The sequence below is a fragment of the Xenopus laevis genome, chromosome 9_10L (genome assembly GCF_017654675.1).
Source record: "Xenopus laevis strain J_2021 chromosome 9_10L, Xenopus_laevis_v10.1, whole genome shotgun sequence".
NCBI classification, from domain to species: Eukaryota; Metazoa; Chordata; class Amphibia; order Anura; family Pipidae; genus Xenopus; species Xenopus laevis.
Genome location: NC_054387.1, coordinates 102,217,585 through 102,240,982, shown reverse-complemented (window position 1 = coordinate 102,240,982; position 23,398 = coordinate 102,217,585). Strand labels below are relative to the sequence as shown.

General features: G+C 38.3%; 1 protein-coding gene across 2 annotated transcripts in view; it reads right to left on the bottom strand.

The window, feature by feature from the left end:
• abcc6.L (ATP binding cassette subfamily C member 6 L homeolog) overlaps positions 1-20,585 on the bottom strand; it is a 60,560-nt gene extending 39,975 nt beyond the window's left edge. The window contains exons 1-3 of one of the 2 annotated variants that reach the window (XM_018236336.2): positions 20,063-20,585; positions 4,454-4,564; positions 1,168-1,518 (exon numbers count right to left, since the gene is read on the bottom strand). In XM_018236336.2, the coding sequence (XP_018091825.1) occupies positions 1,168-1,209 (42 nt within the window). In that variant the 5' untranslated portion in view covers positions 1,210-1,518; positions 4,454-4,564; positions 20,063-20,585. The remainder of the gene's footprint in view (positions 1-1,167; positions 1,519-4,453; positions 4,565-20,062) is intronic. The other variant, XM_018236337.2, reaches the window with a different exon arrangement.
• Between the last annotated feature and the right edge of the window lie 2,813 nt (positions 20,586-23,398).

Below are 23,398 nucleotides of genomic sequence, written 5' to 3'. Positions count from 1 at the left end.
TATTTGTCGGAATGTTTTAAACTGCTTATGGAATGGTAGTGTTTAGGACTATAACCCAAATCCTTGCTCCCAAATGCAGATTGCATGCAGGGAGAAAAGATTTGGACAAATACTTTCCAATTATTCCAAAGTCCTAATTATTTCCATGATTAAATGTGATTTCCTCTGAATCACCAAGCCAATGCTTCCTGAGTGTAAAATAAGACAATGTAGAATTGCCGGGGACACATCAGGATTTTAAATTAAAAATAAACAGCAGTGCTTTCCTGAGGTCGCCACACAGTGGGTTTCACAAGTTTTTTTTCCAAATTTACATAATTTCCCTAATTCCCCCTTTTTGTAAAAACAAGTGTGCATAGTTCTATACTATTAAATGCAGTTCTCTGCCTTATGTTGCTTTGTGTCCCATAGACAGTTAGAGGAATGCTGAAAAATGTGTATTTCAAGCAAAGCGCAGGTCACTTTTTGGACACTGGATTATCCTTAACTTTAAAAAACATATAAATTGCATTCTACATAAATTTTTCAAGCCATGTCACTAGCAAATGGAGACTGTTTAAAATGATTCTCACTAATAACTTTTATGGTAATTGTTTAGAGTTTCCCCAAAGGCTTTTAGGGTCAGATCAATGTGTAGCCCTGCAGTTTTTTATTGAATCCAAAAAATGTGCCTATTGATTCAACTTAATCATCATAGATTTCAGGGATTTGATATCTCAGACAACCTCTTAAATGTCTAGCTGCTCATATACACTAGGAACTGCATTTAAGGCACAGCCTATGAGATACTAGTATTAAGAATGGCCCAGTGGTACCACTGTTTTGCCGTTCAGGTACTGGTCCAACTTTACTAGATTTTGCTTTGTTTATTGTAAGCTTACATAATTTAGTTTATTACAAGAGGGATCTTCCACCTTTGAAAAAATATTCTGTTCTGGAAACATATACTGAAATCAAGTATCAGACCAGGTCCCCAACTAGCCCTCTATATTACTGGGCATCATGGGTCTACCATTATCCAGTTTAAAACAGTGAACTTTTCCCTTTCAGTAATGCAACTGCAAAAACAAAAAAGATATTCATTCATTTGAACCAGGCTATAGGTCACAAAGAATTCTCCCAGACATAGTTTAAGTCCCACCCAAAGAAGGATAAATAAACTCTTACCCAGAACTTCTCTGTTTCATTGAGTCTACAGATCCACTTCATGCTGACAGAATGTAGCCAGGCTTAAAAGCAACCCATGCAGAAATACTTATGCAAACCCCGGATTTGTAGAACATTAAGATATTAACTCAAGGACCAGGGTCTTGAGCAGGAGTCACGGAGAATGTGAGCTCTTATTTTACAGTGCAGGACAATTTTCAAACTTCAATTAAATTCCAAGTTTTCCTCTCATTGTTCATTCCATGCACTTTAAGCTTCCTCCTCCATTGATTCAGCTAGCACACAGCTTCTAAATGTAACCTAAGCTTCCTCCTTCATTGATTCAGCTAGCACACAGCTTCTAAATGTAACCTACGAAAAAACAAACATACAGAATGTTAATTAAAAGTCCATATGGCCGGTATTGTTTTGGTTACAGAAACAAAGTTAGAACAAAAAAAAATCTAGAGGTAAAGCAAACACAGTTGATATGTGAAAGAGCAAGAGGTAGAATTCAGAAATCTTTATATACAATTAGTGTGCCACTATACACAATATGACTGGCTATTTTCATTTACACAAAAAGGAAATAATGCATTATATACTGTGTATGCTCCGCATCCTCTGCAGCTCCGGCCAAGAGATATGGGCGCCCATGGCGCCCAAAGCTGACCTTCACCTATGACACTCCTCTCACTGCTGCCAGCAACCCTCTCATTCATCAGTGCTCTCTGCCAGCCCACCCATCCCCAGTGCTGTATGCAGAAAGCTCAGCGGGGTGGGAGCAAACAGGAATTGCCAATTCCCATCACCGCCTAGAATCATGCCCCCATCCCGTTGCACCCATACCCTGTGGGGCCATTTTTTTAAATGATTTATTTTCTCTGTAATAATTAAACAGTACCTTGTACTTGATGGTATCTAAGCTGCATGATTCCTATTGGATTTATTTTATGTCTAAAGGTGGCCATACACGGGCCGATAAAAGCTGCAGATAAAAGCTGCCGACAGACCGTGTCGGCAGCTTATTGGCCGTGTATGGGGCCCCCCGATGGGCTTCCCCGATCGAGATCTGGCTGAAAGATTTATTTTATGTCTAAAGGTGGCCATACATGGGCCGATAAAAGCTGCAGATGAAAGCTGCCGACAGCCCGTGTTGGCAGCTTATTGGCCATGTATGGGGCCCCCCGATGGGCTTCCCCGATCGAGATCTGGTTGAAAGATTTATTTTATGTCTAAAAGTGGCCATACACGGGCCAATAAAAGCTGCAGATAAAAGCTGCCGACAGACCGTGTCGGCAGCTTATTGGCTGTGTATGTGGCCCCCCGACGGGCTTCCCCGATCGAGATCTGGCCGAAAGTCGGCCAGATCTCGATCGGATGGGACGAAAAATCGCGGCCGCATCTATTCGCGATCCGACCACCCATTACTATTCGTTAGGATCTGATTGTTGGGCCCTAGGGCCCAACGATCGGATCAGCCCGTTATTGCCCCCCTCAAGGTGGGCATGTCGGGGAGAGATCCGCTCGTTTGGCGACATCGCCAAACGAGCGGATCTCTCAGTGTATGGCCACCTTAAGGAGGTTATTTATCAAAGGTTGAATTTTAGAGCTTTGTGAGCTTTTTTAGACCTCTAATGAACTCACAACTCGAATGGTTTCTTATTCTAGCCGGGGTAAAAAAACTTGAATACTTGAATTGATCGAGTTTTCTGCGAAACCCCCCCCCTCAAATGATCGAGTTTTCGAGTGAAACCCACTGGAAATAACTTCAAATGGTTCAAGGGGCCTCTGCCATTGACTTCTACATAACTTCGACAGGTTCTAGCTGGAGTATTTTCAGATTTGAGCTATTTCCAGCTTCAGGGTTTTTTTGGGTTTTTTTTTGGGTTTTTTTAAACCGATTTTTGACTGGAAAATACCGTTGAAAACTGTTGTTTTTTTGTGGAAAAAACAACAATGATCTTTGATAAATAACCCCTAAATGTTTTGTATGGTGATCCAAATTAGGCTACGGGCACACATGCGTATTTACAGAGCGTTTTCGGCATATAAAAGACGACTGATGCGAATCTATGCGATCGGTTTAAGCTTAGGCAATGGCACAATATCTCTAGCGTATATGCGGTGGTCAGCACGGCTACGCGGACCGTGTCAAAAATGATCGGTAAATATGCATGTGTGCCCATAGCCTTACAGAAAGATCCCTTTTAGGAAAACCTAAAGTTTGTTCTCCAAGTTACTGTCCTTTAATTCTACTGAGAAAAATTATAGAGATCAAGTAAAATCAGAATCTCCGCTTATAGCAAAATATATATACAATATATTTTGGAAAATATGTGTATGTTTTGTACCTCTGTACCAGAACAGCCTTGAAGATATATACAGTAACTGTTTTCATCTGCAACTTTATCCCAATATTGGATGTTTAGATATGGAAAAATTATATTAGAGCATCTCTCCTTAGGAGTGTAATATGGACTCCTGCCATACATTATATGATATGATATTCTGAGACAATTTGCTATTGGTTTTTATTATTTTTGTTTTTTTGAGTTATTTAGAATTTTATTCAGCAGCTGTATAAGAGACTGGAATATGAATAGGAGAGGGCTGAATAGAGATATGAGTAATAAAAAGTAGCAATAACAATACATTTGTAGCCTTACAGAGCATTTGTTTTAGTTGGGGTCAGTGATCCCCATTTGAAAGCTGGAAAGAGTCAGAAGATGAAGGCAAATAATTCAAACAGTATAAAAAAGAAAAAATGAAGACTAATTGAAAAGTTGCTTAGAATCAGCCACTCTATAACAAACTAATAGTTAATTTAAAGGCAACCCACCCCTTTAAATTAAGGCTGCTATATTCCTTATTGTGTTAATAGCAATTGCAGTTTGATTTCTGCAGTGTGTATTAGAAGGTGATTCATGCAGTTTGTGTAGCACAAAGTAAGCCACAGACAATTTGGCAAAAAAACGTATTGTTATGAATGTTTTGGTCTATGCAAAGACTTCTCTTGAGAAACTTTCTGAGAAAGACGGAAACATTGATCACAATAAACGTTTTGTTTTTTTAAAATCCTGATGGAATGCAGGATGCCTTGTGTAATCCTTTGGCTGAACTATAACTCCCAGGTAGTATTTTATTTTTGGTGTGTGCCCTCTGAACTCTGCTGCATATACATATATGAAGCTGTTTACTGTTGTATATATGGCAGTTCAGAAAGCACAGTAATGAGTAGATTTACATTTTGTTTCTTTCTTACTAGAAAACATGCAAAAAGGTCAAAGTATAATTAAGTAATTACCTTTGGTTGCTCAGCTACTCGCCTATTAGCCTAGACTTTCCCTGTCCAATAGAGTGTTGATGCCGCCCAGCTGAGAATCAAGAGGATAGCGTCTAGAGAATAGATTCTTAGCTGCAGAATAAAGGAGTTATACTTCAGATGAGCAGCAAGGCTTATTATTAACCTCATTTCTACTCCCAAAGGGCTTTGTGGTTAAAGTGATACTGACACTAAAAAAATACTTTTTAAAATATGAATGTACATTACCTATAGGTCATTACCTAGAGGTTTGTTTTGTAAGTTCCTAAACCTGACTGTTTTACCAACCTGACTGTCCCATCTCAGCCTGTTAGTTAAAGGAGAATTCAACCCATAATAAAAAAAAACCTCCCCCCTACCCTGGGTAGACCCCCCTCCCCCCCGGGCAAATGCCCCTAATTTTTTACTCAACCCTCCATGCAGATTCTGGCCTCAGAGTTCACAAGCGCCATTTTCTTTCTTCGGTCTTTTTCGGAAATTGAGTAAATTTCTGGTCCTGAACCACTACACATACGCCGAAAGTCACGAAAATTTTCGTTACTTTCGGCGCATGCGCAGTTGTTCGGGACCAGAAATTTACTCCAACTGTACATGCGCCGAAAATGCCGTCAAGACACAAAGATTACTGGAGAAGAAGAAGATGGCTGTCGTGACCTCTGAGGCCAGAATCTGCACAGAGGGGTGAGTAAAAAATTTGGGACATTTGCCCGGGGGGGGGGGCAGGTAGGCTGGGGGGAGGAGGGAGGGGGGGTCTACCCAGGGTAGGGGGAAGGGGTTTTTTTTTATCACGGGTTGAATTCTCCTTTAAAGTTTCCAATGCTAACGGACTCCTGCAGCACAAATATGGCAGCCCCCTCATACAGGAACATGGGGCATCAGACAGGTAATGTAAAAGCATTGTGCAAATACTTTATGGCAAATTTATTAGTAGCTTTCAAAGGCAATATTATGATAGATGTAAAAAATAGTTTAATTTCTGGTGTTCATATCTCTTTAAGGTTCTGCCACAGGGATGCAGCATTCCAAGCCAACCTATCACTTCTGTTTCATTTAAAGGGGTTGTTCATCTTTGAGTTAACTTTTAGTATGAAGTAGAGAGTGTTATTCCAAGACAATTTGCAATCATCATTCTGGTTGTACGGCTCAAATGACCCTAAGCAACCATGCATTCATTTCAATAAGAGACTGAAATATAAATAGGAGAGGGCCTCAATAGAAAAATGAATAATAAAAAATAGCAATAACAATACATTTGTAGCCTTAAAGAGCATTTTGTTTTTAAACATGGGGTCAGTGACCCTCATTTGAATAGTGGAAAAAGTATAGTATAAAGTAAATAGGGTTTATTTATTGTTTAGCTGATTTTTCAGTTGAATTAAAAGTTTACTCAAAGAATGGAGACCCAAATTCCGGAAAACCCCAGGTACTGAGCATTTTGAATAACAGGTCCCATACGTATATTGTTTAAGGAATCCATCTACATGATAGCTGTTAGAAACTATTGTCTTATTAATAATTTGTATAAGTTCTATGGTCGATAAACACAACTCACCAATGTGATATTTAAATATATTTAATGTGTAGAAAATGTGTTACAGAAAATACATACAAATTAACAAATACCTAGCCAGTCAAATGCTCTATTGACAGCCTACCAAAATAATATGTATGTATCAATATGTTGTATAAAAGTTTTGTGTATATCTGTATTATGTGAGAGTCAGTGTGTGTCTGTGTGTGTGTCTGTGTCCATTGTGAGAGAGCGAACTTCTCTTTGTTCAGGAATTTATTCAAAATCTGTGAGATACACCTCCCCCAGCCTACCCATAAGACATTCCATACGTTTCCTGTAACCTAATCCATTTGACTTAGGGAATAAATAGAGTATGGTAACCAATGTGTGAAGGATGTGTGAATGACAAGTCATGAGTGCACAAATGAAACATATTCAAACTTAATCAATACTGGAATATAACCATTTTTCCAATACCCAATATTTAACAAATCCCCCTTTGCACATTTGACTTGCCAAGAACATATTATCCCATAGTCCTTCAAACTACATCCTAAAAGACATCCAGAAATGTTTTCATATTTCCAAAGTCTGATGCAAATAACATAACATAATTGATTTAATATCATGTAATGAGATGGTAAGTAGTGATAGTTCACCAGAATTAAAAATAGCCTATCTATATTCTAAAGTTGGTTCCATCTTCTAGTTATTCAATCATGTCCTCCTGATGTGGATTTAAAAATCTTTCATTACAGCCTTTACTCATAGCACTGTGTTTAGTTGCAGTTGACATTGAATTCTTTATCACACCTTTCACGATCTTGCAATAAAATGTATCCATAAACATCAAAAATGGAAAATTAAGAGCCAAGTACTCTGTTCTGGGAGTCACTTTCACAAAGTTACAGTCATTTCATTTATTTTGCAACACAATATATGGCAAACATTCCTCCTGTGATTGATGACAGATGTGTGTGTTCTTTGCCTATGCAGAGGCTTCCTATGACCCTTTGGTCCAGTTGGGTCTGGCAGATGTAAGCCTTGACTTCCATAGTTGATCAATCATGAATCATCTGTATAGAATCAGGGAATTGCACCAGTACATGTATTATCAATGCCATTTTTTAAGGCCCCTGGTCACTTTGCAGTTACCCTGATACAGAACAATCATATTTTAGTCCATACAGTGTGAAACGAAGGTGTGACTTGAATAAGCAATAAACACCACAGTCTTTGGCAGGCTCTTGGAAAACTGCAGACTTTCAGTAATGGAACCAGACAAAGGCAAATTTAAAAAGATTGAGACACTTTGTAAAAAGTTCTTATAGTTCAGAATGAAAATAATTTTCATGATTATTGATATCCTTCAGTTAAGTCATCCTGAGTCACAGTCTGTATTACAAACCACTTTACTTCTGGAACCTGCACTTCTCCTTGAACGATGGTGCTCCTCTTCTATTGTCGATTGTCTCTTCCATAGTCTCACAGAATTTTGTCCATTTTGATCTATAGCTACTGCAAAAGATGCACTTATTTATTTAATCTAAACTACTATCACTGTCTTACCATGCCATTCTCATGAATATGATATAATACTGTATATTAAATACATCTCACATTCAAACAATGTCCTCCACAGTGAAATCACTTAAATCTTTTGTGAATGCATAAAAACAAAATATTAACAAACATAAACTATGTATTCACATTCCCAATGGATAAAAAAAACAAAAACATTCATATGAGTCCATATAAAAACTAGTTGTCCATTTTAACCTTTCCTTAAAAATGTTGTAAACAATATCTAAATCCTGGTTTCAGTATAATTACATGTGAAGGGAAACTTTATTAATATGTGTATTTAATTAATTCCTAGCTTTAATTTTACTTTGCACAGCAGATATATTAGACATGGAAATAAACAGTTCTCCTATTTTTGCAAATAGTGGTGAGAATATACATTGTCCTATAAATATCATGTTTGTAAGAAGCAAAGTTAATTGTTTTCTCTGATGAAAGAAAGCACTTTATGGTTATCTTGAGTTCTTCTTGTTTTCCTTAATGTTTATAAGAATGGAGTCAAAACTAATTCGGAACACGTATCATAAAAAAAACATATGTCCCACAGTTCTCATGAGCTTTAATTACCAAAGGTCAACTATGTGACCTCATGTCATTTGATCCCAAAACCCATCTGTTCAAGACATTCTTAAAACTAAAGGTATCCAACCAATAAATCAGATATCGGTTATTAAAGCAAATAACTGTACATAGTCAAAATAAGTGTATTCAATTTGTAGACCACCTTAAACATCAGTTACAGTTAAATGTACCCTCAAGAACACTAAAATGAAATCCATGTATGATATAGGAGTTGTATGTTTAAATAAAATGCTATTCCCAGCATTTGCCCCATGCTTTAATAAATTCTGTCTGCATAAAAGTTGACCATTGTTCAAATAACACATCTTAGAAATATACCTCAAGGATGACATTTCTATAAAACTATCTTTCTAGATACATTTGGTACTTAAATGATCTAATCCCTTGCTGAACTACTTATCTCTGCAGGAAACCAGTTCAAGGTTTTGACTACTATGATATTAATACTACAGTAGTATGGTACTATAGGTTAAATTTCTGACAATACCAGAACAAGGTTCACGGACATTACTTTTTCCCTGTTATGAATAAAAAAACAATTCTGAGCTTGAATTCATATATCACAACAATAGGATTAACCAAACCTAAACTTATATATTTACAGTTCATAATCTTTCAAAGAAAAAGTTATTATTAATAATATAATGGATCCATATTCATCACTTCCATGGTTATTAAACATATACATCTTACAATATATCTTTGACAGTTTCAAATATTTTATCACATGACTGGCCAGGTCATATAATAATCCAAACTATCAAAAGTTTATAAGATGTATATAGAGTACTCTTTAAATTCCTTTTCCTTAACCTGATCATATCAATACGTACGTTATTATGTATGTTCAAAAAGAAAAAAAAATTGCCAATTCATTGACCTGCGCAGGATTTCCATATGTGCACCTAAAAAAATAAAAGTTATGCATAGTATAGTCAACTAAGACCAAATTAGTTAATGTGAAGGTTTATTACATTACTACCATGCAAACATGCTCATGTTAGTCTTTACATTTTCCAATGTAAAAATTATTTTCACACAAATCTACATATCATGCATGCTTTCCCCCATTATGTACTACAAGAAAGCTTCTCCTTTATATCCTCTTTATCCATGATGCTTTAATGTGGAAAAGGAATCCAGATCCTACAATAATCATAACAAGTTAGAGCACATTTCATTTAACAAACAAAAAGTTACTGGTCTCAAAATTCTTTAGTCCTTCATGAAATGTATCTTTCCAACATTTACATATCCTGTTACAAATCACTCAGGGTCTAAGCTTTAGCCTTTACTTTCTTGTGAATCCCACTAGCAAATGCTTTTGTTCCCATGCTTCCTGTCTCACACTTAAATTTATCTTTTTCTGTTAAAACATGTGAACCCAAAAATTTGGGTTTTACTAATCTCATTATATACTAGGATGTATTTTATCTTTTAGCTCTGTACTTATTCAGCAAAGGTAAGTGAAATAATTGCATCATTGGCAAATATACCAAAAATTCACTGTAATTAGTGTCCCTAAATTTATTACCAATTTACATGGAAATATAACGCAATATTTAGGAAATAAGATTTGTCTATCTGCCCCCCTTTTATACTGTAGACATATGTTCATTACATAAACACCATGTTCTGGTTGAACAGTTATGTAAATTACTCAGTGGTGTAACCTGAGTATTACTAGTATGCTCTTTAGAGCCAAATCTTACAATTTAGAATATTCAATGTATAAATTTATAATTTGGGAAAAACCAAGTCAACATCTAAACATTTGTGAATCTGATTTGATTATAAAACATCAACATCAGTCCCACTTGAAGTTCTATGGATATTACTATTTAAAATATTTAGATCAGTGGAAGCAAAATATCCTCTTTGTTCTGGTTAAAAAAAACATAACATGACACCCAAGGATGGGGGTGGGTAGATTGGAATCCAGACATAAAAACAGTGCTGGTGCCAAGATGCACCAAATTGTTTTGAAACTTACAAAAAATCATTCTCAACTTACTCACTGGATTTCCTTTAAATCTTCCCAGTCTTTCTTATAACCAATACAACATTTGGTTATAAATTATAAAAAATTACTTCCTAATGTTTAGGCTATATACAAAATATAGCTCTACAGAACCCATCCTGCATATAGATACAGTTTAAGCTAGACAATAAATCATGATACAATATTGATATTTATAATTCCACTGACAAAATAGCTATTTAATAATCTTAAACTGGCATTTGTCTAAAGAGCGAGTAGAAGATATTCTACAGTATAAAATAGTTAATACATATTAAACTTCACTTTTCCTGCTAAATAGTAAAAAAACATTACGATCATTACTGCATATTTCCATGTAAATATTACTTTCTTAAAAATTGTATCCAATCATATTTATTTACTCATACTTTCTCAAACCTTTAAAGAATAAGTACTAACATTTCTCTAGCCCTATTCAGTAATCATTCCTTGTTTTCATTAACAAAGAGTAACTCCTTTTGTCTTCAGCCCTAGGTCTTTTGTAAGGACAGACTGGTCTGTCTATGGGACATTGGGAGTGGCCATTCTGTGCATCTAGTTGCTTTGCCTGAACTTTCTCTTGTATAATTCCAGAATCTTTATCAACCTTAAATCGTTTCATAGATTTTCTACGTAAAAAACATTTCCTTAATAGATGACCTAATTTCCCACAAAAAAAACAATAAGCCTTCTTATGTGGTTTCATATCTGCTTCTTTTGTTTGGCATATTTCTCTGATCATATGCTTGTTTGCGGGGTCTGAGCTCTGCAGTACAAGATGTCTCCTATACTTATCAATGTAAGTGGCTGCCTCTGTAAGAGTGTTAAACATTGAAGCACGGACAACAGCTCCTGTATCTAAGTATTGAAACTTCTTTACAAAAACTCTCACCATTTCTTCAGGAACTTGATCTTCTTTAATACCCATAACCAGCCTGTATGCTTGCTCAAATATACCCATAAACACAAATGGGTCATCGTCTATGGAGGTCTTCAGATCATTAAGCAGTGCAGTGTTAAAAAACTCTTCTCCATTAATTATATAATTGAGCTGCAAAAGCCTCTCCCTTCTAGAGCCATATATTAGATTCCCATCTATATCAATCTCTGGCTCAGTCACTGGTATTGATAACCTATTGGAAATCTGTATTGGCACCCAAAGTTTAAACACTTTGTTTTTTTGTTCCTCACTTAAATCATATTTCTCTATATGAGATTCAAATAGATCAGAAATCATGAGGACATTTAACTTGGGGTTGAAATGTGGAATCTCTTTCACAATTTTAAATAACTGTTTATTAATTTTTAATTGCAGTTTTGCCCTGTCATAGTCTAATTCTGAATTATTGAGATCCGGAACCAACATGGATCTCTGTTCCTTTGTAATAACCGAAACCTGGTTATTCCTTTGCAAAACTGACTCTATTTCTGACAGTCTAAGTTCATGCTTAGAAATTTCCTCAGCCAGACAGTCATTGCTAACTCTGTCACATTCTACTTCTCTCTTATCTGGAGTAGTAATCTTTCCTGCATCATTTTCCTTCCTCTCTGAGCACATTAAAGTATTAAACGTTTTCACTAATAGCATTACATTCTGGATTTTATGTTTCAATCTGGAAAATGAAATATCTTTTCTCTCTACCAACACATTAGCATTCATACATTGAGTATACAGATCTGACCATATCTCTGCATCAGACATAACACTATGAGGGATATCAAACTTGAATTTGCTCTTATTAGCCAAATTATCAAAAAAATCCATACTCACCGGAAAACAGAATCTTTCTCACTGCGTCCGCAATTATGTCAATGCCTGTAATACTTACACAAAATACTTCTAGGTTCTTTTACTCATATAGACATCTGGAAGCTTTAGTTCAGCTACACCCTCCTGTCCCCCTTTGAAGCTGACAGAATGTGTATATGTCTAATGTCCAGGTCTATAATCTGACTAGGCTCGCCATCTGTTAGAAACTATTGTCTTATTAATAATTTGTATAAGTTCTATGGTCGATAAACACAACTCACCAATGTGATATTTAAATATATTTAATGTGTAGAAAATGTGTTACAGAAAATACATACAAATTAACAAATACCTAGCCAGTCAAATGCTCTATTGACAGCCTACCAAAATAATATGTATGTATCAATATGTTGTATAAAAGTTTTGTGTATATCTGTATTATGTGAGAGTCAGTGTGTGTCTGTGTGTGTGTCTGTGTCCATTGTGAGAGAGCGAACTTCTCTTTGTTCAGGAATTTATTCAAAATCTGTGAGATACACCTCCCCCAGCCTACCCATAAGACATTCCATACGTTTCCTGTAACCTAATCCATTTGACTTAGGGAATAAATAGAGTATGGTAACCAATGTGTGAAGGATGTGTGAATGACAAGTCATGAGTGCACAAATGAAACATATTCAAACTTAATCAATACTGGAATATAACCATTTTTCCAATACCCAATATTTAACAATAGCACATCTCATTATTCTTTAAACCTTGATAATATGTAGGTGACTGTTGAGAACTGTAGGTGAGCATCATACGGGTGGAAGAACGTTGATACATGCCATAAAAATCCCTTGGAGGGCTACATCCGGCATGCAGGCCTCCGTTTGAACAGCCCTATTGTAGAAATAAACTGGGCTTTAGGAAGCAAGGACAGTCAGCAGCTACAATGGCAAACAAATAGCAAACTTGAGTTGTATTCAAAGGGGAATAGATCTGCGAGAGGAGGGGGTTTGTGTTCCAATGTACAGAGCACTGGTAAGGCCCCATCTAGAATATGCCGTACAGTTTTGGACTCCAGCACTCAAATGGGACAAAATTGAATTAGAGAGGGTTAAGAGAAGGGCAACTAAGCTGGTAAAAGGTATGGAAACTCTCAGCTATGCAGAAAGACTGGCCAAGTTGGAGTTGTTCACACTGGAGAAGAGGCTCTTAAAGGAGAAGCAAACCCTGAAGTTAAAAAAACCCTACCCCTCTACCCTACATAGACCCCCCTCACTCCCCCCCCCCCAGGCTAGCTGCTACCCCAGGCAAATGCCCCTAAGTCATTACTTACCCCTCAGTGCAGATTCTGTCCAGCGGAGTTCACAGGTGCCATCTTCTTCTCTTCGGTAATCTTCAGGAAGTTAGTGGCGTATCAGGGCATGCGCAGTTAGAGCCATTTTCTGTTTCGCGACAACTGCGCATGTGCAGAAACTCACAGAAATTTCCAAAGTGCAGGGAGAACACCTGAAGATTACCGAATCGGCTAAAGATGGTGCCCGTGAACACCGCTGGACAGAATCTGCACCCAGGGGTAAGTAAAGACTTAGGGGCATATGCCTATGTAGGGTAAGGGTTTTTTAACTTTAGGGTTTTCTCTCCTTTAAGGGGAGATATGATAACTATGTATAAATATATAAGGGGATCATATAATAACCTCGCTAATGCTTTATTTACCAGTAAGTCCTTTCAAAAGCATCCATTTGGATTAGAAGAAAGGAGGTTCAATCTTAATATTCAGAAAGGAGTTTTACAGTGAGAGCTGTGTAGTTGTGGAATTCTCTCCCTGACTTGGTTATCCATTTAACAGTGCTGTCCAACTTCTGTGGTACCGAGGGCCAGAATTTTTCCGGCCTACATGGTAGAAGGCCAATAATGGAATCCTATGTTGACCACTCCCTGTTTTTAAACCACACCCTGTTACCATAAGATCATGTTCACATTAATGGTGGTAGCACACCAAAAAAACAAATGGTCGGTGTTCACTGCAGGGATATAACTCATCACTCATATGTGAAAAAAGTCATATTAAGACATACCCTTAAATCCATATGCCTTATCATCCCATGTGGATAACACAGCACCTACCAGCACATGATTAAACACCTTAGGGACCCCTAACAATAATTTTCAAATCTGGCACAAACAGGGAGCAAAGGGTAGGCAGAGTATGGCACACCCAAGGACAACAGGACAGGCATAGTATGGCACATACAGGGAGCATGCGACAGGCGGAACAGAGCAGGAGACAGGGAAATCTAAGATACATACAGTGACACAGTGCTGGTGCCCCTTCAGCATTTTGTCTGAGTGTAAACAGGTGAACAATGTTGGCAGTTTCAGTCTTGGTCTTAGGTGTCAACAGTACAGGGCGTTAGGGGTGTAAACAATAGAGGTGTTACAAGTGTGAACAATGCAGAGGGGATTACATGTGTGAACAATACAGGGGATTGCAGTCTGAATTTTAAATTTATACAATGCGGAGGCCAGTTAATCTCTGTAGTGATACATTTTAAATCTTACACATGGTAAACAGACATAGCAGGCAGACTTTCTTGTGGGGGCCACACAAGGGGGGGTGGCGGGCCGCCAGTTGGACAGCCCTGATCCATTTGCTTGCTTTATAAATTGTTTAGATGCCTTTTTACAAGTGACAGAAATACAGGGCTACTGAAAATTGTTCTTAGTACAAAGTTCACCCTGGGACTGGTCGGTTTTCCATCTTGGAGTCAGGAGGAAGGAATTTTTTTGAGGCCCATTGGCGAGGCTTCAGAAGGCGAGGCCTTTCTCTGGATCAACTAGCAGTTAGGCAGGTTTCATGACAACTTCATGGACTAGTATCTTTTTTCAACCTGTGTTATTATGTTCCATTTTTCTGTGGATGCTGGGAGTTGTCATCTATTAACAGTCAGTACGCCGCTTACGTAACAATTATTACACAGTGCAATGAGGTCCAAAATATTTTTGGTTACAAATTATATCAGAATAAAAAAAAAAACTGCACTTTCCATGGACAACAAACTACAGAATGAACTGAACTGCAGAAAGGCCAGTGTGCTGAATGTTCTTTGTTACTGTATAGTTAGTCATTAAAGGGAATGACGTGCATGTCACTTGTGATTCCTCATCTGCCAAGATTGGGTATCTGCTACAGTATTTTCCATAATCATTTTCTTTCAAATGTGTCCCATCTGATATTGTAGTTTGGGTGAATTATTCCTGCGCCCAAACACTGCCCTGTTTTTCTTTGACTGTAATACAAGAAAAAATACAGTACAGAAAGCCTCCCTTGTCATATTCAATGCAATGCACCTGCACTGAACTGCATACTGGCTGTTCCGGAATTAACATCATTCATTTCTATACTGAAATTTAAATAAATGAAAGATACAGATGATGATCAGTCCAAACATCAAAAAACTAACAAGCCATTAGTAACGTGTCAATTTTTGTGCTGAACTTTGGCAGGCGCTTTTCCATTTTCTGAATATGGTATGACAACCGACAGCCTTTCAGTCGATGAACTATCTCTGAGCATTTAATTACAGATGTAAAGAGGTTCTGGGAGCTGTAGCTTTAAAAAAACTGGGGGCCCAGGTTATATACCCTATTGTAGGATTATATAGTTACTAATAGTATGGTATAGTATGTTATAGTATATAATTACTAATATACTGTATACCCATGGTCAGCACAAGACCCTCTGCTAAAACTGGCATCAGAATTGCCTTTCAATCTAAAACTATCAATTTCTGCACTTTAGACTTGCTATGTCAGCTCACATTCCATATGAGAATGGAAGCTGATCCCTAGCCATGATATAGAGCCCTCTCAGCCACTCATGCAGCGCCAGGCAGTTCAATTTGTTTAGTTACGTGATCATCAATGCAGCCAAGTGCTAGAAAGAGAAAGATATCCAGGAATGGTACAGTGATATCTGTGTGCTACCTGGTCTCATGCAGGGTACCCAGATTCTGTCCAGGAGCCTAATTAATTATATATAACCCTTTATTACTGTCTTAACAGGCAGAGTTTAAGGGCGAAGCCGTACAGAGAAACTGATATTCATATTTTGTGCAGGAACAGCTCCTCCTGCTCATTCCAGTTAAACTATTGCAAAATGAAAATTTCCTAGCAGATGTACAAGAGCTCACTAAAATAATTGATTCCAGTACAAACAAAATCTAACAAAATAACTGCCTTTTGCACAAATTCTGCATGTAGAGAGACAGGATTTCTGGTGATTTTAATAGAAGGAGCTCTAATACATCTTCTAGGCAAAAGGAGCCCCCCTATAAGATATATTGGATCATTCAACTAACACCAAACTGAACTGAAAAATGAGGGAGGAGAGAGGAATAGTAAAGATAAACTTGATTATTTCAGAAACGGTACAGAATTTTTAAGTGATTGTATTTGGAAAGTGTCTTACTACAGTATGAGGAAGCTTATATTAAATTTAAATTTTCATGATAGTTTTTAAATTACTGGCTTACAGGCAAGCTTTGGTTGCATACAAACCAGGTGTAATGCCAAAGAGAGCATTCTGTAGGCTGGAAAATCACATTCCTTATTTGGATATTTTGAGTCCGACCCTAAGCTCAGTAAGTGACAACAGCACAGAGCATGTGCAGTAAATCAGTAGAAAAGAAGAGGGGATGTTACTGGGGTATCTTTGGAGGCAAGGATCTTCATTGCTAAAGAACTGTGGTTGCCTAAAGGCCCCCGGCACGGGCCGATAAAAGCTTCCGAGTCGGCAACTTATTAGCCCGTGTATGGGTCCTTCCGATGGGCTTCCCTGATTGATATCTAGCCGAAAGTTAAAAAAAATCCCGTCGGATCGCGTCCACATCTGTGCGTTTATGTAGTCCCAGGATCTGACCCCCCGTTTCGGATGCATTATGATCCGATCATTGGACCTACAATCGGATCAGCCTGCTATCGTCCACTTCAATGTGGGCATATCGGGGAGAGATCCGCTCATTTGCTGACATCGGCAAATGAGCGGATCCAGTGGCGGAACTACCGGGGGAGCAGGGGGTGCGAGCGGGCCAGGGCCCGCACCCCCTCAGGGCCCCCTGGCAGCCCGTGCGCCACTGACAAATGCGGCCAAACGCGGCCTTACAGAGGGTGGCGGGGCCCGGTTGCGCGTCACGCACCAAGGCCCGTCCCCCTCTAGTGACGCTACTGAGCGGATCTCTTTAGGCTGGTACAGAAACCAAAAAACATAATGTACAACATTTTTAGCATATTTCTTTAGTTAAGCTTTAATTCTCCTTTAAGAAGAATGAAAGGGTTAAACATAAAATTTGTTTTGATAACTATGCCCCGTAAAGTTTATACTGCAGCAGAGAGAAGCCTTAACAAGTTATAATGGGGAGGGGGGTTGGTTTGGGTTAGACATAAAACAAACAAAACCACAATATATAATGCATATTTGCACCTTGCAAATAGGGGTCATTGGCCTTAGCAGTCGAAAAACGTTATCTCTGTAAGGATGCAATATTGTTGGCATTGTTACTTTTTATTACATAGCTTTCTATTAATGAGGTTGTTCACCTTCCAAAACACTTTATTCAATTCAACTGTTTTCATATTGTTCATTAAAAATAAATACTTTTTTCAATTACTTCAATTTTAGGGGGTCAATAAAGTGTTCTAAACTGATACATTTAGTTGATATATTTCTTATCTTTGTACCTCAGAATTCTTGAATTTCATTACAGGCAACTGTTAGAATTGATACAATAGTTGCTAATACCCCAAAGATGCTGCTGAGAAATGTATCAACTAAATGTTGCAAAATTGTAACAGTTTAGAGTCTGCACCTGAATTACTGAGCTGTCAGACTCAAACACCAGAGAGAGGAACATTCAACTTTAAACTTAGATTTGGGGGAAAATGGTAAAAATTGGAAAGTAATTGAAAAAAGTCTTTATTTACGATGAACAATCTGAAAACAATTGAACTGAAAAAAGTGTTTGGAAGGTGAACAAACCCTTTAAAGGAGAACTAAAGCTCAACTAAACAAGTAGGCTAGAAATGTTGTACATTATGTTTTGGGCTTCTGTACCAGCCCAAGGCAACCACAGCCCTTTAGCAGTAAAGATCTGTGTCTCCAAAGATGCCCCAGTAGCTCCCCATCTTCTTTTCTGCTGATTCACTGCACATGCTCTGTGCTGCTGTCACTTACTGAGCTTAGGGACCCACTCACAATATACAGTACACATAGAATAGAAATGTCTCACTATAAGGCTGATGCTGAGATTTGATTTCGAACTTGATTATTTCGGAAACCAAGCAGAATGTTGAATTGATTGTATTTAGAAAGTTTCTTATTTCGGTATGATGAAGCTTATATTAAATTTTTCATTTTTGCAATAGATCCCCTACAAGCATTTTTTTAATCGTATGTAGGAAATTGTAGACTAATTCATACAATGAATTAAAAACAGTGAATATATTTTTAACTCCACATATTTATAATACATTTTTCTTACTATTCCTGTTCAGGAATGTTAGGGGGCAGATTTATTAGAAAGTTTCTTATTTCGGTATGATGAAGCTTATATTCAATTTTTCATTTTTGCAATAGATCCCCTTTAAGCATTTTTTTAATCGTATGTAGGAAATAGTAGACTAATTCATACAATGAATTAAAAACAGTAAATATATTTTTAACTCCACATATTTATAATACATTTTTCTTACTATTCCTGTTCAGGAATGTTAGGGGGCAGATTTATCAACAGGGCTGGGCCGCGCCGATCAGGCGCCCAAGGCAAGTGCGCAAGGCGGCGCTCGTGTGCACATGCGCAAGAAAGATGTGGTTTTTTATCTTCTTGCGCTCCTGCGCATGCGTGAATTGCCGCGAACGTGCGCGCATGGGCTAATTGGTGCGAGCGTGCATTCTAGCGCATGCACAGGAGCGCAAGAAGATGGAAAAAACACAGAGAGTCAGGCACCGGTCTGGGGGTAGGCGACAGAGGAGGTACGTGCCTGGCGCCCCCTCAGCTTTGCGCCCTAGGCACGTGCCTACTCTGCCTACCCCTAGTTCCGGCCCTGTTTATCAAGGGTCGAATTTCAAAGTGTAAAATACTTCGAAATTTGACCATCAAATTAAAATACTTCGAATTCGAATATCGAAGTCGAAGTATCTTTCACCGAACATTGAACGATCAAAGTAAAATCGCTCGATCGAATGATTAAATCATTCAAATCGAACAATTCGAATGATTTTAGCATACCATCAAACGATTTTACTTCAATGTGTAAAGACTTAGAAAATGGTTGTAGAAGGTCCCCAGCGGCGATTCTTACATAAGGGCTGCCTGAGGCGCCTCCTGCAATGCCGCCCGCCCTCGTCTTCTTACCTGTCGGGAGGGGGGGCAGGAACACTAATGCGGAGAGCGCAATTGCGCTCTCTTGCATTAGTAAAGCCAGTTTAAAAACTGGAAATTCGTCTCTTAAAGGTAACAGGAGCGGCTTTTTGCCGCCCCTGGAAACCTCTCCGGCGCTGCCGCCTGAGGCGAGCGTCTAAGCTCGCCTCATTGGCGGCGCGCCCCTGAAGATCCCCATAGGCTAACATAGCACTTCGGCAAGTTTCATTTGGCTAAGTATTGAAGTCGAAGTTTCTTTAAAGAGACAGTACTACGACTGTCGAATGGTCGAATATTCAAACTATTTTTCGAATCGAATTCTAAGTAAATTCGAAGTCGTAGTATCCTATTTGATAGTCAAAGTATCCAAAAAAAATGACTTCGAATTTTTTATCTTCGAAAATTCCCTCTAATTCACTTATATTTGATAAATCTGCCCCTCGATGTTGTTTAGAGGCAGCCACAAGTGGAATTAAAATATGTGCTGAATGTGATATAATAGTGATACAGGGCGTATAAACATATCCTATAACTACATTTTCAGTTGCAAAAACTAAGCCAAGTCACTATTATTATTAATATAATTATTATTATTATTATTATTAATATTATGGAAAGAGGACAAGCATTTCTAAAATGTCTAAAGCACCAACACATTGCAAAGCGTTGTACATACAGCTAAGTAGCAAAGAGACATGACGTTAAAGTGCAGCCATAATGTACAAGCACTTACTATATGCGCTATATTAGGAACAGCTGGACTGACACAATTCGCTGCTATGAAACAGGAGAACTTGCTGCCTCGTGTCCGCCCTTGGGTGACAGGGATCTTGTGTCCGCGAATCAGCAGCAGATCACTCACATCCCAGCGCCTCACGGTGAGTTTGGAAGCTCCCACCGAATCCCTCCGCCAGCTGATCAAAGAGCGCGGCCATAAACTCACCACATTTTGCCCCCTTAGGGTGAAGCAGCCGGGAACATCCTATTGTCGCTGAGAAGAAAGGGGTGGAGCGGAGAAACAGCCACTAGAAACGTATAGGAGCCAATAGTAAGAGCCAGGCAACATGGCGCCACCCATTTATCAACACAGAAGCCTGAGGGAAAAGAGGCTTGTAACTTGAATAAACCCTTTTCCAAGCACTGTTCTTTTGCACTGCATTTGTATGAGACCATCATGAGTACAGTCATTTCTGTGAATTTACTTGTATGCAGATGCACATTTTTTTTTTATTAAAGGGGTGGTTCACCTTTAAAAGAGGCATATTATGTAAAAAAACAACAATGTAGCGGTACATTAAACTCTTTTAGATATAACGAATGTGCTTTAAAAATGTTTGTTTCTGATTACTATATTGAAAATGTCTGCAAAAAACTTCTAGTCCCACCTGTCTGTTCCACTCCCTGCTGCCTCCTTTCCCAGGCTGTTTAGGGTTGCCATGTTTTCTTGAAAAAAATACTGGCCTTCCTACATTTTTACGCAGTTCCCCTATTAATAGCATTGGGATCAGGCTTAATATTTACCGGCCGGTAAAATACCCGGTAGGTGGCAATCCTACTAGGGTAGCTGATGGCACACAGAACACTGTAGTATAGGAACCAATCAGCAGCTAGGCTGACCTTATTGGGAACCAATACCAATGTCTTTGCTTGTGTGACTGTAGGGCTGTGATTGGCTGTCCCCCTCCTACTGTGCTTCTGCATACCTTCCAAATCTCCCATTTTCAGCGGGACAGTCCTGCTTTTGACAGCTCAACCAGCGACTCTCCCCAAATCACAGCGCGTGTCTCTGCCCTTAAGCAGAGTCTCTGTTCTCCCAAGAGACCCGCTTATCTTAAATAGTTCCAATTGTATCTTTGCTTATCTTAAATTGTTACAAATGTATCAAAGTGCAAGAGCCTCTTATTTAATTAAACTTCAGAAAAGTTGTATCTTTTTCTGGCTGTTCAATGCAGGAGATCAAAGAGAAAGTCGGCATATATCATTTTGATGAGCTTTTTTCAGCCAGCTGCAGGTTGAACAGTGAAAGCAAACATCTGATTGGTTACTATGGGTTACTGCCCAGGTGCAAATTTGCCCAGTGTTTATAAATAAGATTATAAAAATAGCTTGTGCATAACGTGTTTATGTGGACAATAATGGTCAGTGTGGTTCCGTTTTATTAAAGAGATACCGACACGTTCCTATAAACATCATAGGAATGTCAGTATCAAGTAAATGCTGCACCTGTAATAGTCCACCTCAAAGCCCCCCTCAAAGCCACGTCGTCTTTCCATAGGCTAATTACGAATGAAAAACAGGAATTCCAGCGTTACTGAAGCAATGCGGAAAATCCACAGCCCCAATGTTTCTGAACCAATTTGGGTGTGGTTGGGCAGCATGCCGCCCCCTAAACTTCTGCCACCCTAGGCCTTGGTGGCCTCTCCACAAATTCGGGCCTGGTCCCTGGTTACTTTAAAAGCAGGATTTCAGTTTCTTAACCTGAAGTTTGTCTCTTTTAGTGCAGAAATTCCAATTGCTATGTAAGCTGCACCCTGCCTGACCCGGTGAAATGAGTCGGGTGGGACAGCAGTCATATAAACCCTTCAGCAGTGTGACTATGAACCAGTTTGTCACTTCTAGTGATGAGACAATTTATTCGCCAGCCATGGATTTGCGGCAAAATTCTGATTTTTCGCCATATGTGAATTTTTTTGTCAAAATTCTCAGCTGAAAAATTTGCAGCGAAAAAAAGCCCATAAGAAAAAACGCCATTGACTTTAATGCATTTGGAGAAAAAAGTCGCCATAAGAAAAAACCCATTGACTTTAATGCATTAGGAAAAAAAAAGCGTTTGTCCAGAACAATAACTAACTGAAGGAGCCGCTCAGATGTGCGGTAAAACATTTTTCGACAATACTCCAAAATGGCAGTTGTTTCTGATTTATTTCTAGTAGATACAAGCTAAGGGAGTATTTATCATTGTTCAGCTGTTAAAGCCACACAGACAGTTGTTGTTTCTCTCCTTGTAGACTTCAACCCAGATTCAGCTACACTGCAAAATACTAACATATAATCAACACACCCCACAGAGTTTTTTTTATTAATTATGAATAAACATTGTTGAACAATAGAGATCACATACAAATAGATTCCAACGCATACAGCATATTTATTCAGTGATAAGATTTGTGAGGCAAAGTGTACAGAAATGCAGAATGTACATGATGTGCGAATGGCCATGGAACATCCAAATTTGATATTGCTGCCATTTACCAACAGCGGTAAATGAAAGTGCGCTATAATCACACATCCCTTATGTCTGCTTAGCTTGCACTGCAAAATAGGAATTGTCATAAAATAATAAAATACATGTACGCTGCTGGTCCTTTAATTACTGCTGGTCACTTGTTTGACTTCCCATGTGTACGCCCAGTTTGCGGGAATACCTTTTCCAAGGCTAATAAACATAAAGCCCAAATGGGAAAAGGGAAATGTAGTGCATTTGAGAATGAAACATAACCTATTGTTCTTCTATTGTTCCTATGATATGATCTAAAATAGATTTCTCTGCCTATTACTTGTAAGCCAGAAGGAAATGCACTAAACAGAAGTTCTCTGACTCTTTCTTGTGATGTTTGGAAATAACTTTTTTCCCCACACTTCTTATTCTATTTTCAACCTGCAACTTGAAAAGCAGTCAGGTTGCTGGGGGTCACTGACCCAAGCAACTACAACACAGAATCACGGTGAGGGTTCCGTTTAAGTTGGAGGCATCAAGGAATTCTATATTTACAATTTGCCATTTGTTTTCATTTTTTATTATTTGGGGTGTTTGGGTTATTTAGCTTTTTATTTTATTGCAATTTCCACAGCTCTCCCGCTTGCAATTTCCGCAATCTGGTTGCCAGGGTCCAAATTACCCTAGCAACCGTGCATTGATTTGAATAAGAGACTGGGATATGAATAGGCAAGGACCTGAATAGAAAAAAAAGAATAATAAAAAGTAGCAATAACAATCGGGTGTAGCCTTACAGAGCATTTGTTTTTTTAGCTGTAAAGAGTCAGAAAAATAAGGCAAATACAAGTATGG